The sequence below is a fragment of the Mauremys reevesii genome, linkage group 12 (genome assembly GCF_016161935.1).
Source record: "Mauremys reevesii isolate NIE-2019 linkage group 12, ASM1616193v1, whole genome shotgun sequence".
Classification (NCBI taxonomy): Eukaryota; Metazoa; Chordata; order Testudines; family Geoemydidae; genus Mauremys; species Mauremys reevesii.
In genome coordinates, this window is record NC_052634.1 from 1,925,243 (window position 1) to 1,950,683 (window position 25,441).

General features: G+C 49.4%; 1 protein-coding gene across 4 annotated transcripts in view; it reads left to right on the top strand.

Annotated features, from left to right (window-relative positions):
• Positions 1-25,013, top strand: part of DSCAML1 (DS cell adhesion molecule like 1) — a 349,813-nt gene extending 324,800 nt beyond the window's left edge. For 2 of the 4 annotated variants that reach the window (XM_039496725.1, XM_039496727.1), the window contains 9 exons: positions 1,058-1,246; positions 2,843-3,130; positions 5,569-5,724; positions 7,534-7,564; positions 8,380-8,498; positions 9,275-9,427; positions 11,218-11,412; positions 18,126-18,437; positions 24,166-25,013. In XM_039496725.1, the coding sequence (XP_039352659.1) occupies positions 1,058-1,246; positions 2,843-3,130; positions 5,569-5,724; positions 7,534-7,564; positions 8,380-8,498; positions 9,275-9,427; positions 11,218-11,412; positions 18,126-18,437; positions 24,166-24,608 (1,886 nt within the window). In that variant the 3' untranslated portion in view covers positions 24,609-25,013. The remainder of the gene's footprint in view (positions 1-1,057; positions 1,247-2,842; positions 3,131-5,568; positions 5,725-7,533; positions 7,565-8,379; positions 8,499-9,274; positions 9,428-11,217; positions 11,413-18,125; positions 18,438-24,165) is intronic. The other 2 variants (XM_039496726.1, XM_039496728.1) reach the window with 1 other exon arrangement.
• The last annotated feature ends 428 nt before the right edge of the window (positions 25,014-25,441 follow it).

The window sequence follows — 25,441 nt, forward strand, 5'->3', positions numbered from 1 at the left end:
TCTGGCTGCTTCAGCACCGCCTGGTGGCCAGGGTGGGTTGCAATTTACAATAGTCTGCGCTGAGCCCAAACCAAGGGCTAGGGAGCTCTTAGGGTGTGGCTACCCTGCAGCGTGAGCCCCGCTGCAGCAGAACTGAAGTTAACAGACCCTGGGTTTGTTAACCGAGGGCTTGAGCGTCTACACTCATTTGTAACCCCAGGCTAGGAATTGTTGAACCCTGGGTCCCAACCTGGGATTCCAGGATCTGCAGGCCCAAGTCCAACCACCCATATCCCAGACTTCCTAGCGCCCTTCCAAAATGTGGCCACTCTATCCCTTTGTTTGTGGTGCAATGCGGGAAAACTTGACTGTCCAGCAAACCTGACCATCCAGAGGATGCAGAAAGTCGGCTTGTGAGATTCCCAGAACATGAGTCATGGGGGGCTGCATCTACACTGCAAAGCAATAAGGCTTGAACCCAGGGTCCTGGCTTGACTCAGGGTTTGACCCTCCATCCCTGTGGGGACCTGGGATCTGAGCCCTGGGTTAGTGTGATTTGTGTGTAGATGGAAGGAGGGGTTAGGCTCGAGCCTAAGTTGAAACTTCTGTGTAGACAAACCCTTAGTCTAAAACAGTGGGCTAGGGCTCTGGCTGCCTGGGTTCTCTGAAGGACTCTGCCTCTGACTGGCTGCGCAACATTGGGCAAGTAACTTGGAACCAGATTGTCCCGTGAATTCGGAGCATGTGCAGCTAACCTTGTACTTTGCACAGGCAGTTAATGCAACACCTTCCACGGTGTTACCTAGAGGCTCTGCAAATCTGGCTCCTTAGCCCTCCCTGCCTCAGTGTATCCATCTGTACAATGGGGCTAAGATTCACCTACCTTTGGACGGGCGGGATTGAGGCCTGCTTGATGATTGGATGCACAGATTCAGAGCACAATAGACGTGCCCAGCCAGGGCTTCTTTGACCAGCCCTTTCTCACCTGCCACCATGTTGCATCCCCCTTGGAGAGGAGAAACAGGTTGTGCTCTGTCCCTGTCTCCCGCTAACAGCCCCTGCTCCTCTCCCCCTGCAGGCTTTGTGCTGCAGTACTCGGTGGACAACAGCGAGGAGTGGAAGGACGTGTTCATCAGCTCCACCGAGCGCTCGTTCAAGCTGGACAGCCTCAAGTGCGGCACATGGTACAAGGTGAAGCTGGCAGCTAAGAACAGCGTGGGGGCCGGCCGGATCAGTGAGATCATCGAGGCCAAGACACACGGCAGAGGTAAGCCAGCGGGGCCGCCCAGCCACTCGGAATTGGTCTGTCTGCTGGCCTGATGCCGGCAGAGTGACTGGTACGTCTCGGGCCACCTGCGCTGGTTCCCCTCTGTAATGCGTTCCCCTCAGCTTCTGGCGAGGGAGGGAGTACTCCACCCCTCATTCAGCACAGCACTATGGGCCGGCTGCATCAGCACGGGCCGCTGCTGGAGGCAGAATACAGGACGCGGGCTGACGAGCTGGTTCCAGCTTGTCGGTAGGGAAAGGCGAAGGGCTTCCCGTTTGCTTCTGCCCTGGACGATGCTGTTCCTGAGATGCTGGCCACTCCCAGGGCATCCTGGAGCAGCTGCTGCTCTGGCACGCACTCGCCAGGGCCTCCCCCAGCCCAGCGAGGAAAGGTCCTGAGGCCACTTGCTCTGCACTGTTCCGTGCCGCTGCCCAGGCCCTAGCATGGCCAGGGGCCTCACAAGCCTGGTGCAGAGATTCACCAGCTGCATTTCTTTTCCCTTTCAGATTTTACATGTGACCTACCCATTGCGGGGTCAGGTGCTGATGCTTTAGCCCCTCCCCATCCTCCCATCACACTGCCACGCACCCTGCCTTCTCCCCCGGTTTGCTCCAGCGCAGTTTGCTGAGCTGCAGTATTGGGCACACAAGGAGGAGTGACAGCAGCATGATCCTGGGGGGGTGTGGATGATGCTGGGTCCATGGTTAGGGGTCCAGAGAGGCCCGCGCTGCCTTCTTGCCAGGATCGAGCGAGAGAGACTGGTGGGCAGAACAGGAGAAGCAGGAAAACTCCTGCCCCAGTCTGTTGTTGCAGGGTTATGTGGTTTTGTAAGGTTGCTGCAGGGCCACCCATTGACTCCTCTGTGCAGCCGTCAGTGTCCTTTTCTTTGCTGAAATGAGAAAGTCCCAGGAGAATCTTCCTCTGTAACGTGCGGTGCAAGGTGCAGGAGGTCAGTTTATTGGCCTCATGTCCTTGACAAGAGTCCTGTTCAAAGTTGGCCCTGGCCTTATACGGACGAGTTTATTGCTGGCTGTGACCGATGGTAAAAGAACTCCACCGTCCTGTCATCTTTAGCTAAGATGCTGTCGCAACTGGCGGCGACCAGAAGTAGAATTTTTTCCCCTAGCTGCCCAGGCAGTGACCTCAGCAGTCGTGTATTACAGAGACACACAGGTTCTGCTCCTCCAGGTCAGCTACCAAACCCTATTTCCAGCAGCCCAGCCGTAAAACCCCTGCAGGAGGCAACCTGAGCAGCAAAGCTCCTGATGTGGCGGGAGGGGCCCTTTGCTTTTTCTCACTTGCTGGGCATTTACCAGCGTCTGGGCAGGCGGCTTTGTGCTTGGGAGCTCTGTCACCGGCTTCGCTTTGCAGCATGAACTGTGGCCGCCGGGCAGACGCTGGGTTGGAAGGGATTGAGCGCGCTGAGTGTTGCTGGCAGGATGGGGACGGGGTAGGAGCCAGCTCCCATTGAAGGCTGGACTGAGACCCACCCAGATGCAGCAAAGTGAGCGGAGGCCGTGGGGAGGGGGCAGATGGAAAGCTTGCCCTGTGAGAGCCGCCCCCTCCCAAGCCCTCATGGCATGTCCTTTTCCACAGAGCCCTCCTTCAGCAAGGACCAGCACCTCTTCACCCACATTAATTCTACGCACGCCAGGCTGAACCTGCAGGGCTGGAGCAGCGGGGGCTGCCCCATCATGGCCATTGTCCTGGAGTACCGGCCCAAGGGCAACTGGGTCTGGCAGAGCCTCAAGACCAACAACTCCAACGAGGTCTTCCTGACAGAGCTGCGCGAGGCCACCTGGTACGAGCTGCGGATGAAGGCCTGCAACAGCGCTGGCTGCGGGAACGAGACCACCCAGTTCGCCACGCTGGACTACGACGGCAGTAAGAGCTGACGCCGCACGGCGAGTGGCCTGGTTCTGGGGGGCTGGCCGCGGGGCATAGCGTGCGTAGGGGGCCGGGGGATGTGATGCGGGTTAGGCGGCTGGGGTGGGCCAGCAGTAGGATTCCCGCACGGGCGTCATGTTGCACCGTGTGCCAGCGGCATTGCATTAAGGGGTTGTCTCTCTTGCTCAGCGTTTTGCTGCTGCCTGTGGCCCGGCTGAGCCACTCAGCTGAACGCCAGGCAGCTGCAGCATCCAGAATCCGCTGCTTCCGCGGTGCTGTCCACCCCACCTTCCTCACTTCCTAGCCAGGCCCTCCGTGCAGCTGTCACTAGCCTTCCTCCTGCCCCTCGCCCTCCTCTGCCCACAGCTGGGATGACATGAGGCTCTGGCGCCTGGCCCGGAGCTGGGAGGGGAGCACGAGCAGTGAGATTTGCCCAAAGGAGGTTAGAGAGACGAGCTGCACAGAGCTATGTTGAGAGCCTGCTTCCCAGCCCAGGTAGACAGACATGCGCTTGCTGTGCTTGAACTAGCATGTGAAAAATAGCAGTATGGCCACGTCGGTGCAGGTTAGCCATCCCAGTACAATCCTGCCTGAGCCTGGGTGCAGACTCAGGCAGCTACGCAGCCACCCTGCTGTTTTCGCAGCACTAGCTGAAGCACAGCTAGCACCTGTCTGCCTCCCCACGCTGGGAAGCAAACACCCAGCTGCCCTGTAGACATACCTCATTGCCCCTTCAGGCCTTGGCATCCCTACGCAGGCTCTCTGCAGTGGTTTCGTTTTGTGATGCAGACACCCGGGGACTGGAGTGACACCCCACACCTCCTCCCTCACTTATTGTCCAAAGGACATTGAGAAATGTCCTGGTAATTGCCACTGGAGAACCAGCTATCATCCTTGCTGCTCCCCCACTTTGGTTCCTGTCTTCCCCTGCCCCTCCTCCCACTCCCTGCAAAGATTGCAGGGGCCAGTATCACTATCCCTAGTGCACACATGGGGAAACCGAGGCACAGAGCGGGGACCTGACTTGCACAGGGTGGGAGTCAGTAGCAAAACCAGGAAATGAACCTTGGAGTCCTGGTTTCCAGTCCCTTGCTGTAACCGTTAGACGCTCCTCCCTTTAGTAGTCAGCCTGTGGGGGGTTTCGCCGTAAAGCAAACCCCTCCAAGTGTCGCACCTGCTTTATTTCTTCACCTTTCACAAGGGCAGCTCAGGTGCCAGATGGGATTGTTCCAATTACACAAAGGCCAGAAATCTGTGCCAGCCCCTTCCTGAGCAGCCCCCGAGCCAGGCAGTGCCAGCTGTCAGCAGGGAGTGTGAGGCCAGAGTTGTGGTAGGGTTGGTGTGTTCTTGTGACAGATGCTTGTGCTCAGAGCCTGGTCACATGTTTGTTCTCCAGAGAGACTGCAAGTGCCTCGTTTTTATCAGTGGACTGAGAGGGAGATGGAGATGACACAGGGCAGGTGTGCCCGTTACCTGACTGAGTACCCCGCCCCCACTCCCCTGTCTGCCAAGTCCACAGCATCCAGCAGGGAAATGACATTTGCATGCAGTCTTCTCTGGGGAGCAACAATGCATCCCAGTTGCCCCACATCCCCACCCTCCAAGCACTGACATCCTCAGGAGGTTACTGTGGTCAGTGGCTGTGGCAAAGACTCTGTGCCAGATAAACTCTGTGGTAGGTCAGATCAGAGTGCTTTACAGCACGCGGCTATGTGTTAGGAACGTGAATCCTGGCAGGGGAGGTGGTGGCTGAGGCCAGGACACCTCTTAGCTGCCATTTCCGGGACTTGCAGTTGCACGTGCTTTCGTGTATCATGCGTGTGCTTAGCGTGGGTTCCCATGACTGGCTGTAAGAAGGGCTGGGTGAATCTCCGTAGCCCTGTGGCTTGGGTGGGGTGAGCCCCCAAGAGCCCAGCTCTGAGGGTAGGTCTGTGCTGCAGCTGGAGGAGAGGCACCCAGCGCGGGTAGGTGCACCTGCCAAAGCTTGAATCTGGCTAGAGGGGCTAAAAATGGGAGTGAGTACGCACCCGGAGCGCCGAGCAGCTTGTACAGCCGATGGTGGGGTCCAGGCCGTGCTAGCTACATGAACACTAGTGTGGGTACGCTGCCATGAGCTGTGTCACGCCTCCCGCTGCAATGCAGATGTCGGGTGAGTCTGCACAGGTGAGCTAGAAACACTCTTATCTAAACACACTTACCCCCAGCCTTGGCTGCCGGTACCATGAGCCCAGCTTGTCTCTTGGGTTCCCAGGGTGGCTGGAAGCAGAGAGAGAGAGTGTGTTTATCTGGGCATCCCAGACCTCTCCCCTTGCCCCGACCCCGACATCCCTCTGAAGCCGCTTTGCAGTTGGGCGGAAGGTGTTGTCCGCAGGCCAGCCCGGCCTCGGCTCGGCTCAGCTCCGAGCTGAGGTCCGACATGTGCGGCTCTCTCCTAGGTACCATACCCCCAATCAAATCTGCTCAGGGGGAGGGAGACGACGTGAAGAAGCTTTTCACCATCGCCTGCCCTGTGATCCTGGCCACGCTCGGGGTGGCCCTGCTCTTCATCATCCGGAAGAAGAGGAAGGAGAAGCGTCTGAAGAGATTGAGAGGTGAGGTGTGAGCCCGGCTTCCTATGAGGTGGTGGGTTTAGCTTCACCTGCTTTAGAAGAAAACTGCAGCCACACCAGACTTCTGAGTGAGTCTGTCTCCTCCGTCATTAGATGCACTGATTAAATACCTGCTGGTCAGGAGGCTGTGTATTGATTGCATCGGGCAGGGCAGGACTGAGAGATTCAGGCTTGCAGCTGGAAAGCATGTTGGGAACCTGTGAGTTACACGGTCGTGAAAACACTAGTTCCTCCACCGGGTTCATGTAGAGCTGCTCAGGCCAGCAGGTAAGGGAGGGTGCCCCATTGTCTAGAAATGATAGAACCAGAGTCACGCATGCCAATTCCCAAGAGGCAAGCAAATTCTGACAGACAGGTTCTGCGTTGTCAATGGAGGGAAGGAAAATTCAGCAGCAGGATTTCCATGAGATGCAGGCTCTGCTCCCTCCCCTGAGGGACTGAACCCCAGGCAAGTGTTCATAGGAAGTGATTGGGAAGTTCCTTTTTAATTCACTTAAATATTTAGGCTGAGATGTTTCTGTGTGACTTGTGATTCTGGGACCTGGCCGCAGACGCCACGAAGAGGCACCATTCTCAGAAGGGGTGCTCAGACCCCTCCCAAATCACTGTGGACTATCTTGACCATCATTTCTTGTACTGTCATGCGTCCGTGCCGTGCTGTGCTACGCACTGAATGGACGTAGAATGTGAGTTGGCCCTGAAGTGCATGGCCGAGCCATAGCAGGTTGGGAGGAAGGGATCTAACAGGCAGGCAGAGTGAACAAGGTAGGCTCGGGAAGCATCGTGGTAATTGCATGAGCCTTGTTAATATTTTGGGTGGGTTTGTTGGGAGGTGATTAGTTGACACTAATGAGTGTTAGGTCTGGCTGGAGTTTTCCTGGAAGGCAGGCCTTGCAGTTCTGTAATGGCATACACTACCTGTGATGGTTGCAGTTAACCACCATAGAGGGTTTGACCAGGGCCAGCCATGTTCCCAAGTGGCCTTTGTAACTTACATCTGCAGCTTGGCATATGGTGGGGCAAGAGGGGGACTTGGGCAGGGTTCCCTGCCCTTTTCCCCACCCAGTCCCCAAAGTATAAACAGATGCTTAATGAAACAGAAAACTTTGATGGTGGGGGGGTTCAGTTAACATGGATTAAACATATTGCAACAGTTAATAGGAGACAATAGATTTCTAGCAGAAAGCAGTAAGTATGGGCAACAGTCCTGCAAAGGCAGGGGAGATGGTCTTTGAGAGAAGACTCTGTGAGCTGCTCTGCTGTGCCAGTGCGGGGTATGGTAGAAGTAGACAGACAGACAAAGCGCCCCCACGAGTTCTCGAAGCTCTAAAGTCTGTGATCATCCATTTCAGTGTGGATCTTAGTATAGATCCTGGAGGCTCTCTTGGGCGTTGGATTGTGTTGCTCTTTAAAAGCATGCACTGAACAAGGCTAAAGTTTGGTTGGATGGGTGAGGCCCAGAGCTCCATTGACTGGAAGGATTTAAAAAAAAAATAGCAAACTAGTTTGTTCAGATACTTAAAAAATAATGGTGCCTATTATAGTAGTTAGATGTGGTTTGATGGCAGGACACTGTGATTGGACACACCTTACACTAGAATTAATGTCGATAGTGTCTGTGCATGTCATGTACCCTCCTGCCTAGCATATCGCACCGGCGGCTGGTCTAGAAACTTGCCTTCTCACGGACGGACATGCCCCAGCCCATGCATCAGTCTGCAGTGGGAACAGAGTCCGTCTTGTGGCCTTTTCGTGTCTCTCTTACAAATGTCTCTCGCTTTTGTATTGCAGATGCAAAGAGCTTGGCAGAAATGCTAATAAGGTGGGTGAGCAGCGCCTTGTTTTCCAGTGTAAGACCCTGTTTCACTTGCCGGTGTAGTTCATGGCACCAGAGTGCACCCTCAGCGTGTGTCTACATATGCTGCAGTCACACCTCCCACTTGCAGTGTAGACAGACCCACAGTGACCAAGGGTGTCACTTCCAAGCCTCCCTTTCCAATGCAGCTTGAAAGCAGGTGGAGCCAGTGGCTTTTCTCAGGCTGCTGCTGGATGCCCTATTCTGACAGCAGACGAATGTTGGGTGAGAAGTGGCCGTGTGGTGCTGTCCACCAGAGGGGGGTGTCTGAATCCCTCTCTGGGAGTCTGGGATCATACCCAGCATTGAATCTGCAGGTGGGAGGCTGCCCTGAGGAAGAGGGGATAGAGGTGGTGCCCTGACAGGCGCCGAGGCCCAGTGCTGTGTGACTCGCTCAGAGTCCTGCCTGCTCATTTGGGGTAGCGCGAGCACAGAGCGCCGCAGGGATCGGATCCCTGTGATGATGGAGCACAGCGAACAGACCCTATTTCACCCACTAACTGGGGATTTGAGGGCTTCATAACATCGAATATCCCCCAGTGACAGCAGCGGGTCTGGTGCGTCGCTTTCTGCTTGTCTTTCAAAGCACGGCAGAGCGATTACCAATACACGGCAGGTATTGGAATGTGACGGGGTGGTGACTTGTTCTTCACCACAGCCCTTCTGTGCGGTGTCGCCCCCCAGCAGGAAGAAAGGGGTCGTAGACCTGGTCGCCGGTAAGGCGCGTTCAGTCTGCGAAGTGGGGGCTCTGCTATATTCATTGGCTTCTCTTTTCTCTGCAGCAAGAATAACCGGAGCTTCGACACCCCAGTGAAAGGGCCCCCCCAGGGGCCCCGGCTGCACATCGATATTCCTCGTGTCCAGCTGCTCATTGAGGATAAGGAGGGCATCAAGCAGCTGGGTGAGTGGGGCTCTTGCTCAGATGTAATGGCACTCGGCCTTATTACTGAGCAAACCCCCCCTTCCCCAACCCTTCCCTGCTGAGGGCCACGGGTGCACCTTACCACTAGCCCCACGGACTCCTGGCTGGGTCCAGCTGGCGTGTTGCGGGCCGGGGGACACTCCTGCTCATCCACTGGAGACGAGGGCAGCTGCAGCAAGCACTGTGAGATGGAACAGGCATGGCCATAGGGGAAGAGACTCTTTCCCCCGCTACACTTCTGGCCAGGGAAGTACTATTCCCAGGTTGATACCTGCCTGCCCTGGCTTCTGAGTGCCAGCTCCCCATGCCAAGAGCCCATCCTGGCCAGGGCATGTCGTTTCCCTTAGGACTGGAGGGTCTTCCCTGCCCTGCCATCCCTCACCGCCTTGTATTTATTCCACGTTCCCAATACTGCTTGGGATCACTCTCACTGAAGCTGAGAGGGGCCCTCAGGACAGAGGCTGGGAGTCCCCTCTGCCCTGCCCCCATTTCATACCCAGCTAGGAGGAAGTGCCACTTCCCTGGCCCTGCACCATACAGCACAGGGGGAGCTGTGTGAAGCCCCAGCTCTTGTGTGTGTATTGAGCCTGACGTGGGTGGAGGAAGGTCCCCTCAAGCAGGGAAGCCGGTGATCAATATGGCCAGGAGTTACTGTCAAGTGGCTCAGGACAGCATGGGCTGGTGATGCTGGTTACTTGCCATGCCTGCATCTGTGGAGCTGTCTGAGCTCAGTCCCCAAACTGACCTCCTTGCAGGGGACGATAAGGCTACAATACCAGTGACAGACACGGAGTTCAGCCAAGCCGTGAATCCCCAGAGCTTCTGCACGGGGGTGTCCTTGCACCATCCAGCTCTGATACAGAACACCGGACCCTTGATCGACATGTCTGACATTCGACCTGGAACCAGTAAGTACCCGAGGCTGTGTGGCCGATCCCTTTTCCCCCAGAGGCAGAGAGAGGACACTGACCCAGGCTGTTTGCTGGCTGAGCGCTCCAGCCATGGAGCTGAGCATTGAGTGTGGCTACTGGATCCAGCCCCTGCAAGGCTGGGCTGGGCCATGCCTATGTGCCCTGCTTTGAGAATCCTGCTGGGGCTCAGGCATGAGAGGGGCGATGGGACTCGCCAGAGGTAGCAAGAGATGTGCTCACAGGCACCTAGAGAACTATTAGAGCACAAACTTAGGTGTAGCTCGGGGATTGCAGTGGTACCTAAAAGTGGGACCTGGGCACCTCAGTCGCTGTGTGGCTTTGTGTGCTTATCGTTGCATCCACAAATCCTGTGCATGGGGCCTGTACTGAGCTCACTCAGTCTCGGCTCAGCCCTGGCTGTAGCTCACCTTACTGTAGGAACAGGGAGACTCTATACCCTCAAACTGCATAAAACTAAACTGAAAATCTACTACTGGTTGGATTACTGGGGGTTGGAGCTTTGGGTAGGTCACATCAGGGATGGTTAGGGTGATAAGTTCTATGTGAACACTGCCCATTTTCCCCTCTAACTTTGTGCCAAAGAAAAGTGATTTCTTCCCATCTCAAGAACAAGTGTGAAATACCAGGTGTGGTGTGTGTCAGTAACCTAACTGCACCCTGTCATTTATAAGCCTGCTCCTGTTACTGAACACGGTGGTGCTGCTGCCTGCTCCAGAAGCCATCCTCCCCTTTGTGCAGTGTGGCTATGAGAGCACCTGTGCAACAAATGCAACTGTGAGAGGGATGAGTGCAGCAGCAGGGCATTGAACAAACCTCAGACAGGTTCTGAGGGGGAGTGAAAATGTTTCAACTATTTGCAAATTACCGTCACTCAATATAGCTCAAAGGGGTGTTACATTAGACATTCAGTAGCTCATAGTTACATTTAGGGATTACATAAGAGTACATGGTTATACATTGTTATTCACACAAGACCTTCTGCTAAGAGTTATTACTGGTAAGTAAATAAGGTACATGGATTGTCTTTGCATTTAGTGATAATAAGATAAGTCTAAAGCAACTGTAATTATGTCTCCAGCTGAGCACATAACATCAACAGTATATGCTTTATAAAGAGGAGGCAGGGAGTCTAAATATATACAAACCTTCATAAATATATTAGACAGTTTCTCAAATCAGTCCATTCTACAAACGATGACAAATATTTTGGTGTTTGTATCGTGTTATACAATTGACTACAGACTCTTGCTCTAATGGAAGACAAAAAAAAGCACAGGAAAATGCATGAAATATATCACCTGGAGCTAAGTAAGTGTTTTCCAAAGAACTATTTTGAGTACTTACTTAGCTGCATTATCAATTGTATTTAGAAGCTTTCTGCCAATTTTCCACCAGTTACGGCTCTTTAAACGTTATTGGGCATCCAATCAGCAAAACATCCATGCTGATGACCACCACTAGAAATGTGCCAAACTAACATGTGGTAGCAATCAACTCTTTGTAGCTGATGAGTTACCCCTTAGTGCCCCAGATGGGTCAGGGCTAGTAAACTACAGACAGACACTTGTGTCTGTTGGTGGACAGATGTCTAGCAGTATACACAGACCTACATCTGTGTCCACAGCTGGACATTGGCAAACATGCATGTTCACCCTGTAGACAGGTGGGTCCCAGGGAGGCTCTGTGTTTGCCTCACGAGAGCACATCTTTCTCAATTGTCAGAGAACAAATCGGACTTCCTTTGTTGTCTAATGTCTGTGCTTCAGACCCAGTTTCCCGGAAGAGTGTGAAATCTGCGCACAGCACCCGGAACAGGTACTCCAGCCAATGGACTCTCACCAAATGCCAGGCGTCTACTCCTGCACGTACTCTGACATCAGACTGGAGGACTGTGGGATCCCAGCATGGAATTATGGTCACAGAGAGCGACAGCTACAGTGCCAGTTTATCTCAGGACACGGGTGAGTTGGCGGGATGGGGAATGTGGTGGTGGGGAAAGGCCAGGTGCGTGGCACACCTAGTGGAACAAGAGAGAAATGGGAGGCAGCACCACTGCTCAGCTATTCACTCCTGGGAGCAGCTTCTGCCCCACCCACCTTCTACCATCTCTCCAGCAGGAAACAGCCCAGCGTATCCACAAAGAGCCTCCTGGCACCCAGCTTCCATGCCTGTTTTCTTCAGAGTCCAGGCAGAGCATAGTCTGCAGCAGGGTGGATTTGATGTAAATCGTCAGTCAGGAAGACTTGATGTAATCATGGATTTCTACATAAAAGTGCATTTGTGTTGGTTGTTATAACCTTACTACATACTCTTCACAGCTCAGAGATAGATGTAGCTATACATTTTGTAAGTGATTTATTTTGAGAACTTTTCAGATTAGTTCTACAGCTATACCAGAAAATGAATGATTGATTGATTGGGTATTTCATTTACAAAAGGTAATTGAAGCACATGATAGTTCACCTTCCAATGACTTCATAAATATCTCTAGTTCAACAGGTTAATCATTAATATTAGGAAGAGAACATCACTGGACAGATGTTTAAAATCTTTTATTTAATTAAAGCAGCAGCAACAACATGTATTCTGGATTTTTTTCTTTGACAGCAAAGATAATATTTTAATGAAACAAGCATCTATGTGTGTTTTTAATTTAGTTTAGTTAAACATTCAAGCTTTTTAAAATAAAACTTAAATCGATGGTCAGCCAGGTCAACATGAGAAACCTAAAATATTGGCTTCTGCAGCTAACTCAGCTGTCTTCATCTTCATTTTCCTGTTTGTTTGTTCATAATCGGGAAAAGAAAAACAAGCTTTCCTGTGTCCCAACTGATTTCTCAATTTGGAATGAATTAGTCCAAAGGAAGAAGATAGATAGTCTTTCTGCACTGGTAGAAGAAGCTACTGCTGTTAACTGTGAGATAATCACTGCAAGAGTTGCTGAATCCAAGTGCTTAAGTGACTGACTTCCTCCGGGTCACTGGTGTGACTTCCTGTAAAACATCAGCAGCAAATGTATATGTATGTCTGGAATGGCTCACACTGAACTCTGATGTGTATTATAGTTGGCAGTATGGAGGGATGCCTATGTCATAGCCAGCTCAACTCCTCTTCTTCAGCAGTTAAGGTTTGAGCCTGCTACCAAGTATTGAGAATCTTTGCAAGAAAATGAACTGGAGATTGTGCTTGTCTCATTTGTTTGTTTAATGCTTGTGAATTAGCTCTGTTGTGGCATCAATCTCTTACTAAGTACGTTAAGTTCCTTCTGAATGGCAACAGTAATTTCCCTGTATTTTGTTCAAGGCTACAGAAAGGACTTCAAGGTACTCAGTGTGTGTTCAACATGTCTCTTAAGGCCAATGTTGTGAACTTTGGCTGTGACTCTGCCATCTAATTTTGTTCACAAAATGTCACCAGATTAGGCCAGTTCTTGATCTAGTGCTCCAAACAGTCCCCTACTGAGTGAGTTCCATTGCATGTCTTGTGGAGAGTTAGTTTAGTTAGCTCGCTTCCTCCCTGAGCAGCTGCTGCACAGTGGTTGTAATAGAATATCAGGATTGGAAGGAAGGGACCGTGTCTAGTTCAAACTAAATCATCCCAGCCAGGGCTTTGTCAAGCTGGACCTTAAAAACCTCTATGGAAAGAGATTCCACCACATCCCTAGGGAACCCATTCCAGTGCTTCACCACCCTCCTTGAGGAAACGGGTTTCTAATATCCAACCTGGACCTCCACCCCCCAGCCTCCATGTTGAGACCCTTGCACCTTGTTCTGTCATGTGCCACCACTGAGAACAGTCTGGACCCATCCTCTTTGGAACCCCCCTTTCAGGTAGTTGAAAGCAGCTATCAAATCCCCCCTCAGTTTTATCTATCTTCTGCAGACTAAACAAGCCCAGTTCCCTTGGCTTCTCCTTGTAAGTCAGTCAGTCATGTGCTCCAGCTCCCTAATCGTGCTCTGAAATGTCTGTTAGTCCATAAGGTGCCACAGGACTTGCTGCTGCTAATTGTTTTTGTTGCGCTCTGCTGGAGTCTTTTCAATGTGTCCACATTGTTCTTGCAGTGTGGGGCCTAAAACTGGACACAGTACTCCAGCTGAGGCCTCACCAATGTTGAATAGAGGGGAGTGATCATGTCCCTTGATCTGCTGGCAATGCCCCTACTTATATGGCTCAAAATGCTGTTTGTTTGTTAGCCTTTGTGGCAACAAGGGCACACACACTGATGACTGGTATGCAGCTTCTTGTCCACTGTAACTAACTAACTAACTACCAGGTCCTTTTGTGCAGGACTGCTGCCTGGTCACTTGGTCCCTAGGCTGTAGTGGTGCATGGGATTCTTCTGTCCTAAGTAAGTCAATGCAGGACTCAGCATCTATCCTTGTTGAACCTCATTGGATGTCTTTTGGGCTAATCCTCTACTGTGTCTAGGTCCCTCTGGATCCTATCCCTACCCTGCAGTGTATGTAGTGCCCCTCCTGGTTTGGAGTCATCTGGAAACTTGGTGAGGGTGTGGTCCTTGCTATCCTCTGGCTCAGTAATGAAAATATTGAATGGATCTGGACCCAGGACAGATCTGTGGGGTGCTCTGCTTGAGATTGTCTGCCAACTAGACATGGAGCCATTACTCATTACCTAGCTTTCTATCACCTTGTAGTCCATTCATCTAGGCCATACTACTAATATGTGCTGGCCAGACTACTGTGGGAGATGATGGTACTGAAAGTACAGTTCTTGGCTTTCCTGGTCAGGATTGCAGATTGGTGACTTTGACCACCAGCACCTGCTGTCTCCTCATGAGAGTGGTGGTTGTGGAACCCCCATCTGTAGGACACTGCATCCTCTGCCTTCCAATTGGTGGAGTTGTCTTCTGCTCCCTTCCATCAGATGTAGGTGAGACTCTGCATTAGGATGTGTGGAGAGAAGATGGAAGTGGATGCTCACCTGTATTTGTGTTGCTGGTACATGGATGGTCCTCTGTTGTCTTTTGGAAGTCACATGCTGATGAGTTTCCTCACCGTTGTCTTGGGCAGATGTCAGGATATGCTTCTGTGGGCATGTCTTGGTTTTCTGGTATGCAATGAAGGGTTGATGCTTGTTTCTCCAGTCCTTGAACTCTCTCTCCCACTAGTATCAGAGGGGTAGCCGTGTTAGTCTGGTTCTGTAGAAGCAGCAAAGAATCCTGTGGCACCTTATAGACTAACAGAAGTTTTGCAGCATGAGCTTTCGTGGGTGAATACCCACTTCTTCGGATGCATCCGAAGAAGTGGGTATTCACCCACGAAAGCTCATGCTGCAAAACTTCTGTTAGTCTATAAGGTGCCACAGGATTCTTTGCTGCCTCTTCCACTAGGGAGACCAGCTTGTGCTTTGGACATAGTTGCATCTGTCCTATGGAATAAACACACAGAGCTCACCATCCATTGTATCTTCCTTCTGAGAATGTCCTCAGCGATTGCAGCTACTCCTGAGAGAAGCCTGTAGGATGGTGTAGTCAGTGGGCCCTCCCAGGGTGGATGATCCCTGGTAGCCTCTCTGCTGAGTGTAGTCCAGGTGCTTTTCAATGGGCTTGGAGCAGGGCTCACAGCTCCACCCAGCACGCCATCATACAGGCCCTTGGATGGCCCCTGTAGAACATAGAGCTGCAAAGTTACAGCCCCTACCTTGTCCTCCCTGGTGGTGGCATGCAGGCTGCCCTGGCCAGGGCCCGGCCCCCTCGTGCTCCCCTCTAAACTCCCTTGTAAACTCCCCTGTTTGCCAACCCTGTTCGCAAGCTCCTCTGGTCGCTTAGGGGCCCTAGGCTTATAGTCCCACTGGCCCTGCCCCCTGGGTAGGGGCTGATGGGTACAATTAGGCTTAGTGCTCACAGCCATGCCTCGGCCTGCACTCTACAGAGAAGGGTTGGGCCCCAAGGGTCACGTTATCACTCCTCCATCACCTGGAGACCTCCCTATCAAAACACAGCAACCATCCTTCCTCAGTCCTACAACTGTGGCCTGTGCATCACCTGAGCATGCAACCTCTGGTGGTTGGCTTAGGACTCTCCACGACACAGGTGCTTCTCATCTTCAAGACATTTGCACCATTGTCTGTGACCAAGCTGCATCGTAGACATTGGCCCTTTCCCCCAGTTTGGGACAGCTCGTCTTGTTGCTACATATCAGGAAATGCACACACACAGCAGAACACTTACGTCTCAACCATTCCTGGAAAACAGACCATTCCCACCTTCCACTGTCACACTAGCACCTACAACCAGATCACTGTGGACATGGCTCCACCTATCAAGCCTCAGGTTACCAACATCACCCTGGAGCCCTTTTGCACAGTGCTCAGTTTCTCTTTCAGACATTTCCGCCAGCAATGTGCCCACATCCGAGTCTTAACAACTGACCCATGTTAATGAAGTGAGGGTTCCTAATCATACAGCACACAAAGTTTGTGGCATAAACAAACCCGACAAGGTTTGGATCACTTACTTACCTACCTCTTTCCATGATCTGCTAGTTCATAGCACAAACAGTTCCATAGTTATTTCTGAATGATGGATATGTCCTCTTTTCATTCTGCTTCAGGGGGTATACTGTGGGGACATGTCTGCCAATGATTGACAGTGTGTCAGTCAACTCCAACTATACAAAATGATGGTAACCTTGACAGTGGATAGGCTTCAGAACCCTGCACATTGAGGACAGATTCTCCTCAACAACATAACTCAACTCAATGCACTCACTTACTTAGTTGTTATCATCATCCTACTCAATAGATTCACTGACATTCAGTACTACCATTGTAGATACAGAATAAACTGCTGAACTCAATAGGCAGATCTTCCTTTTACAACTACATACTTTACTCAAATGTGAGAATTCAAGAACACTCCAGAACAAAGGCAGACAGTCCACAATGAAAAAGTTGACCAACCTGAAGATCCTGCATGTTCCTTTCAACATCATAAACACAGCTGCCACCCAATAAGAAATACTGCTCATGATGTTGTCTCACTCACCCAGGCCTTGCATTTCCATGTTGCACTGTTTGTTTGCATTCAGCACACACACTTGCCTTTCTTACCCACAGGTAGAGGAAATTCATTAAGATAGATACACACACACACACCCCTCAGGTCTCCTGTACTGCCTGCTGCCATTACAGGTTTCCCTTCTAGTGGGAGAATGCTGGCATAGATCACAAATCACTAAAGACTCCACTCAGACAGACCTCAAGACATCTGGAATATGCTGCCCAAACAAACAAACAAACAAACACTTTACCTTTGGTTTCTACTGCCTCTCACATTTATCTGCAGATGACTTCTCCTTGTCCAGATCTGTTCCACCCCAACAATCCTCTGGTCATTGAACCCTCTGACAGACACTTTGAGACAGCTAAGAGATCAACTCTAGCCTGGTCTGTGAGAGGTGTCAACCTAAGATATGCAACATCAGCTAGAAGAATAGTGCAGCTGAAGTCAAGTCTACATATCATAGTGAAACTTACTTACTTACCTCACATCCTCACAGCACAGGGTCAATTGCCACAGCTCCCCCCTCAACTCAACTCCATTTCCACCTCTCAGCAAGCTGAAGTGCAGCAGTCAACAGGAGAGCAATCGGGTATCGATTTATCACATCTACACCACACACAATACATCAATCCCCAATAGATCAATCACTACCCACCACTCCAGCAAGTCATGTGGAAGTAGCCTCTGCGTACACCAATTTGCAGAGGGACAATAGAGTTCAGGTTTGCTATTTCTCCCCTCTATATATTACTTACTCTTGCAGCTAACAAACAAGCATGTTATCTCTGGAGTCACAAATCCAAAGTTCAAGAACTTCAAAACTAAGCTTCTCTGATGGTATCTTGAGCACTGAGCCCCAGCGGTAGATAGAAAGATTAACCTCAATAATCAACACAGAACACCCAGGAACCCCATAAAAGTGAATGAGTCCCTAATCCATGAACTATTAGAACTCATTTACAAAACCTTTCTCAAACCTTACATGAATATATTATCTCATACTATAGATTTAGAGTTTATAATCCCTAGTCCACTGTAATATCTTTGAGCAACAATGTACCTTAATTAAAACTCTCTGTAGATTGGAGTTTTTGATTAAAAAAAACCTATTTAATGTAAAAGATTTTTCTTTTTACCATTGATTTTTATCCACTCTGCTCTGCAGTCAGCATCGTGAGTGGCCAGGGCATGCACCAGACACATGCCCATCCACTAAGTACACGTGCCCCTCACAAGGGACAAGCTTGCTTACTGATGGAGAACACTACATCAAAGTTTGCCATTTCAGTCTTGTTTAAAGATACACAGACAGATGTGTGTGTTTTGTTTGATTAAATAAATACAGATATGTCAATTATTTCTGCATGATTTAAACTACACATTGTGTATTTAACAAAAAACATTCACACAAACAAGGATACATCATTTTAAAAAATACATACCAACCAAACATTACAGTAGTGTTGTGGGGTTTGGGATTTTGTGTGAGGGTTTTATATAACATATAAAGCTTTGAAAAAAAATGCAGACCGCTTCATTTTAATACAGTGGTTTCAAATCACACTTTACTCAAAATCTGCCACACCCTCACCATTCTGCACCAGTGCCACCTCCCCCCAGGCCAGATCTGATTGCCTACCTTGTTTTCAGACAAAGGGCGGAACAGCATGGTGTCTACAGAGAGCGCCTCATCCACCTACGAGGAGCTGGCACGAGCCTACGAGCACGCCAAGCTCGAGGAGCAATTGCAGCATGCCAAGTTTGAGATCACGGAGTGCTTCATCTCTGATAGCTCTTCCGACCAAATGACCACAGGGACCAATGAGAACGCAGACAGCATGACATCCATGAGCACCCCATCCGAGCCAGGTATCTGCAGGTTCACCGCCTCCCCACCCAAGCCGCAGGACAGCGACAGAGGCAAGAACGTGGCAGTGCCCATCCCGCACAGAGCTAACAAGAGTAAGTATCCTTCCAATGGCTAAGAGTGCCCCCGTCACCCATGCAGGAGTGAAGCTGCAGCAAGGCTCCTACAGCCACTGTGGTCCCAGCCCCCAGCGCAGCACTTTGTCCTGTAGAGCGCACACATGGCCCTGCTCCCAATTGGTTCTCAAGCAGCCCATGTGTGTCTGCTAGCACAGCAGGTGCGGCCCCAGCTGGAATGCAAGTGCTCACCTACATTTGCAGCTACTGTCTGTTCCATGATTCCTTTGGTAGCTAGAACAAAACACAGGGTTTATTGCACACAAGCATTTGACTGCTATTTCCCAGTCTTTCAAGGCTCGGAGAGGGAAATGATTACTTGCCACAGAACATGTCGTCTCAGGTTTACCCCACTACACACTCAGCCTTCCTAAGGACAACTGAAGCATGGATGACAACTAGACAGAGCTTCTGCTCTCAAGAGGAGAGAAGTGCCACAGCCCCTGTTGCTCCCCTCAAGGTTGCACACGCCCACGTGCTCCTTTGCAGCTGTTAACATCAAGCCTTCAGATTCACACTGTGATCAATGCTTGCTAAGCCCACTTTCCTTTCTCCCCCCAGCCTTACGTGTCTGTGGTGAGGTTTATTATACACAGATGGTCCTTGGTAATTTACTGTTTGTTTGTGGTGTTATGTGTCGGGTGCTGCTTTCAGTCCTCACTTCTGACATTCTGAGTTCATTATAGTCAGAGACGAGAGGAGTAAGGGAGCTGGAATAGACTGAAATCCAGGACCTCGATGGTGGCAGTCTCAGAAATGCTCCCAGATCCACGCAGGCAGGCAGAGCTTCAGAGTCTCAATGCATGGATGAGACGGTGGTGTAGAGAGGAAGGGTTTAGATTAATTAGGAACTGTTGAAACTTTTGGGATGGGGTGGTCCCTATACAGGACAGACGGACTCTGCCCAAACCAAAGTGGAACCAGACTGCTGGCACTAAACATTCAAAAGGTTGCAGAGCAGTTTTGAAACTAGCAGATGGGGAAAGGCCAACTGCTGCAGAGGAGCATGTGGTTCGGACACAGACTTCTCGTAGAGGAGAGTCTGTTGATAGAGATTCTCTAGGTTTTAGTCAGGAGCAGACTATGGAAGAGGAGAATGTACGGGCCAGATCAGATGAGAAACATTCACATGAAAAGGAATCTGACACATCAGAAAAGGGCAGACAATTAAACAGTCACAGGTTTTTAAAGTGCTTGTACACAAATGCTAGAAGTCTAAATAATAACAGGGGTGAACGACAGTGCCTCATGATAAAGGAGGCTATTGATACAATAGGCATCACAGAAACCTGGTGGACTGAGGACAATCAATAGGATGCAATCATTCCAGGGTACAAAATATATCAGCAGGACAGAACAGGTCGGGGGGGGGGGAAGGGCGGAGAGGGCAATGGCACTATATGTGACAGAAAATGTAGAAACAAGAAAGAACAAAATTATATATCAGGTAAGAAGTTTCTCTATGAAAACAAGGACCCCATAAGCAGCTCGAAGCCAGCTACTTCAAATGAAATAAAGAAGTTCTTAAGTAAGTGATTCCACATGTTCCACAGAATCTCTATGCATAGTAATTTCATGCTCTAATAAAGATATAACATTACAGATCTATTATCAACCACCTGACCAGGACACTGATAGTGATGAAGAAGACATGCTAAGGAAATTACAGAGGCTATCAAAATTAAGAACTCAATAATAGGGGGGGGATTTCAATTATCCCCATATTGACTGGGAACATGTCACCTCAGGACAAAATGCAGAGACAACATTTCTCGATAATTTAAATGACTGCTGCTGGCACGGGAACCCACAAGGGGAGAGGCAACTCTAGGTTTAGTCCTGAGTGAAGCACAGGAGCTGGTCCAAGAGATAACAACAATAGGACCGCTTGGAAATAGTGACCATAATATAACAAAGGGGAACTATGCACAAATGAGGGGGTTAGTTAAACAGGAATTACAAGGTACAGTGACTATAGTGAAATCCCTGCAAGCTACATGGGCACTTTTTCAAGAAAGACACCATAATAGAGGCCCAACTTCAATGGATACCCCAAATTAAGAAACACGGTAAAAGAACTAAAAAAGAGCCACCGTGGCTTAACAACCATGTACAAGCAGCACTGAGAGATAAAAAGACTTCCTTTAAAAAGTGGAAGTCAGATCCTAGTGAGGTACATACAAAGGAGCATAAACATTGCCACATTAAGTAAGTAAGTGTAAAAATGTAATAAGAAAAGCCAAAAAGGAGTTTGAAGAACAGCTAGCCAAAAACTCCAAAGGTAATAACAATGTTTAAGTAAGTAAGTAAGTACCTCAGAAGCAGGAAGCCTGCTAAACAACCAGTGGGGCCCCTCTATGATCGAGATACAAAAGGAGCACGTAAAGACAATAAAGTCATTGCGGAGAAACTACACCGATTCTTTGCTTCAGTCTTCACGGCGGAGGATGTTAGGGAAATTCCCAAACCTGAGCCGGCTTTTGTAGGTGACAAATCTGAGGAACTGGCACAGATTGAAGAAGTGTCACTAGAGGAGGTTTGGGACTTAATCGATAAACTTAACAAGTCACCGAGACCAGATGGCATTCACCCAAGAGTTCTGAAAGAACTCAAATGTGAAATTGCAGAACTATTCACTAGAGTTTGTAAACTGTCCTTTAAATCTGCTTCTGTACCCAAAGACTGGAAGATAGCTAAATGTGACACCGATATTTAAAAAGGGCTCTAGAGGTGATCCCGGAAATTACAGACCGGTAAGTCTAACGTCAGTACCGGGCAAATCGGTCGAAACAATAGTGAAAAATAACATTGTCAGACACATAGAAGAACATACATACATTCTTGGGCAAAAGTCAATATGGTTTCTCTAAAGGGAAATCGTGTCTTACTAATCTATTAGAGTTCTTAGAAGGGGTCGACAAACATGTGGACAAAGGGGAGCCCATGGACGTAGCATACTTAGATTTCCAGAAAGCCTTTGACAAGGTCCCTCACCAAAGGCTCATACGTACATTAAGTTGTCGTGGGATAAAAGGGAAGGTCCTTTTATGGACTGAGAACCGGTTAAAAGACAGGGAACAAAGGGTAGGAATTAATGGTAAATTCTCAGACTGGAGAGGGGTAACTAGTGGTGTTCCCCAAGGGTCAGTCCTAGGACCAATCCTATTCAACTTATTCACAAATGATCTGGAGAAAGGGGTAAAAAGTGAGGTGGCAAAGTTTGCAGATGATACTAAACTGCTCAAGATAGTGAAGACCAAAGCAGACTGTGAAGAACTTCAAAAAGATCTCACAAAACCAAATGATTGGGCAACAGAATGATGAATGAAATTTAATGTGCTTAAATGTAAAGTAATGCACACTGGAAAAAATAAACCCCAACTATACGTACCATATGATGGGGGCTAATTTAGCTACAAGGAGTCAGGAAAAAGATCTTGGAGTCATCGTGGATAGTTCTCTGAAGACGTCCATGCGGTGTGCAGAGGCGGTCAAAAAAGCAAACAGGATGTTAGGAATCATTAAAATGGGGATAGAGAATAAGACTGAGATTATATTATTGCCCTTATATAAATCCATGGTACGCCCACATCTCAAATACTGCATATAGATGTGGTCTCCTCACCTCAAAAAAGATATTCTAGCGCTAGAAAAGGTTCAGAGAAGGGCAACTAAAATGATTAGGGGTTTGGAGAGGGTCCCATATGAGGAAAGATTAAAGAGGCTAGGACTCTTCAGCTTGGAAAAGAGAAGACTAAAGGGGGATATGATAGAGGTATATAAAATCATGAGTGATGTGGAGAAAGTGGATAAGGAAAAGTTATTTACTTATTCCCATAATACAAGAACTAGGGATCACCTAATTAAATTAATGGGCAGCAGGTTTAAAACAAACAAAAGGAAGTTCTTCACGCAGCGCACGGTCAACCTGTGGAACTCCTCGCCTGAGGAGGTTGTGAAGTCTAGGACTATAACAGGGTTTAAAAGAGAACTGCATAAATTCATGGTGGTTAAGTCCATAAATGGCTATTAGCCAGGATGGGTAAGGAATGGTGTCCCTAGCCTCTGTTCGTCAGAGGATGGAGATGGATGGCAGGAGAGAGATCACTTGATCATTGCCTGTTAGGTTCACTCCCTCTGGGGCACCTGGCTTTGGCCACTGTCGATAGACAGGATACTGAACTAAATGGACCTTTGGTCTGACCCGGTACGGCCGTTCTTATGGAGCAATCCAGTGATGAGGAAAGCTTAAGGGCTCAGTCCTGCAAACACTGCCACCCATGACCGTACCTTCTTGGAGCTCCATGGGGCTCCGCAGCTATTACTCCCCCCATCCATAAATATTTGTAGATTTGGACTCTAGAAGAGCAAGTGAATTCGTTTGGCTGAGTGGGGACACAGGTGAATCTCAGCACCAGAGGTTTATTCCAATAGCCCACAATTCATGAGGCTATGGAATAAAGTCTTATTCTTTACGGTTAGATGGACTCAACCCTGCATTCACGGGCAGCTTGGCTAGATGAGTGAATAGCATCGCTCTCCCCTCTAACTTTTATCTTGTGCAGTTAGAGACTGACCTTTGGATCCTATGGGGGCTGTTGCAGCCTTGCCTGCTTCACACAGTGCTTTCCCAGCTAGGGCTCATGCCATTCCAAGTTGCGGAGAGACAGGGGCCAGCTTTCTGCTTCACTTGTTACTGAGCTATCGCTGCCTTCAGGTGCTGACCTCTACAGAATTCATACCTGGGCCAGGGTTGGTATTATCTTATAACCATCACTCCAGCTTTAGCATTCACCAGGCCTGAATCTGCTGTGATCGGTAGAAGAGCCGCCTGCATTGCATTACTTCATGATCTGCAATCGCAGGAAGGAAGCAAGACAGAAAGGGACCCTACTGTCCTAGACCCCTCTTCTGCCTTTGCAGTGATGTTCCCTCGGGGCCTGGGTTGCCTTCTTCCCACCCCTCCGCTGACAGCTGCTGGGCTGGGGGAGGCGAGAATGAAATGATCCTCTGGAACCTCAGCCATGACGCCCATGGGCGGAACAAAAGAAAAGGGATTCCAGCCCCAGCATCTTTCTTCCACCTTCGCCAGCAGAGGCCCCTGTTCTCAACCTTCCATTTCCCCCTGACAACGCTACTTTACATCAGGGTGGATTCATCAGCTCATGCGTGTTCCCAAAATATTACTGCAGAAGATATGTAATGTACGACTCCTGCTCTTCTTGCAATGGAACAATATTTAACACTCCAAACAGTCTTATGACAGCTGCAGCTGCTAAAAACAACATAGGGGCTATCCCAAAGGTACAGTAAGAGAGACTGAAAATAACTCTTTGCATGGTTTGTAATTTCCTTACCATTACTGGGTAGGCAGAGCAGTCACATGGTTGTTAGATACTTCCTCTCTCTATAGCGTGGGGTTCTTTATTCATCTTCAGAGATGAGTATCAAATAGTGGTGCACATAAAGAACAGGGATCTTTCCTCTCTGATCCTGATAAGAGAGACAAGAGCAAGGTTCTTGGGGTGAAAGCGCGCACACAAACCATTTGTGCCTGTGTAGAAAGAGGAGAGCTATGAAAAGCGAAAGGCAAACAGGCGCTTGTTCTCAGGCACGCACAGGGCTCAGTCAGTACTCTTGCTTCCCACACTCTACGCGAAACTGCTAGGCATTTCAAGCACCTTACCTCTGTCTTTGTTCCCTGCAGGCGATTACTGCAACCTTCCCTTGTACATGAAATCCGAAGGGTTCTTCCGCAAGCCTGACATCCACGATCCTTGTCCAGTGGTCCCGCCCAGGGAAGCCTCCATCCGAAACCTAGCCAGGGCTTATCACACGCAAGCAAGGCATATGACGCTAGACCCAGGCAGCAAGCCTTTGGGCCTGCCGCACCCGGGCTCCTCCACAACTACTTTACCTCAGAGAACTCTCACCATGCCTGTCTCGGCAAACTCCGCTTCCGCTACTGCTGCTGCTGCTTCCGCTCCTGCCGCCGATCCCACCGCTGCCACCACCGCTGAGCCACGCATGCCCACACACACCAAAATGGGAGGCTCTAGAGACTCTCTACTAGAAATGAGCACATCCGGTATAGGGAGATCTCAAAAACAAGGGGCTGGAGCATACTCCAAATCCTACACTCTTGTGTAGGAAACTAGAAAACCTATTTAAAAAAAACTGCTGGTTTCCTGCATTATTTATATTGAAATAAAATAAACTCTTGTACATAATGAACTCTTTTGTATAAATGAAACTATTTTCTTCTTCTGCGGAACTGAAAAAGAAGCCAGGGCACAAAGAATTTGATGTTACAGATTTAAAAAATATATATATGTGATCTTATATATATATTTCACATCATTTTGAAAGGGGCACAAAGAGACTCAGCGATTTTTTTCCCTGATATTATTGGTGGTTTTGAAAAGCAAATTCTCAAAGACATTGCATGCTGTTTACTGTTCTGAAAACAACAGGAGTTACTTTGATTTGCAAATGCTTATGTGTTAATACCTTTTTCTATGAAAAAACCCAGCACCGTGTGCAATAAAAGTTATGTTTATATGTTGGAGTTTTCCACTTGATTCAAGCCTCAGGACTGCACTGGAAGCAGACTGGGTTGGGAGAAGAGCTCAAAATAGCTGAGAGAAGGGTTTAGTGCTCCTGGCAGTTTGCACGTCTGCCTAAAAACCATGGCTGTAAGGTTTTAGCCAGGACACAAAGCCTGCAGGGAGGCATCGAATGGAGAGACACAAGCCAATCCATCACAGATCAGCAGGAGCCTCTTCCCCATCCCGTGCTGTCCAGAGGGCAAGTGTCAGGCCTCCTGGGGGCACCAGAAATTGCGAAGGCATACGCTTTCTTGCCTACCTTTTGTCTGGCTTCTCAGTAGTAGCCATGAGCCTGCAGCAGGGAAGGGAGCAGGCACATCACCTGTCTGCAGACATAGTGCCCCAGTGGCTCCGAGTCAGCTGGGCAAACTCACT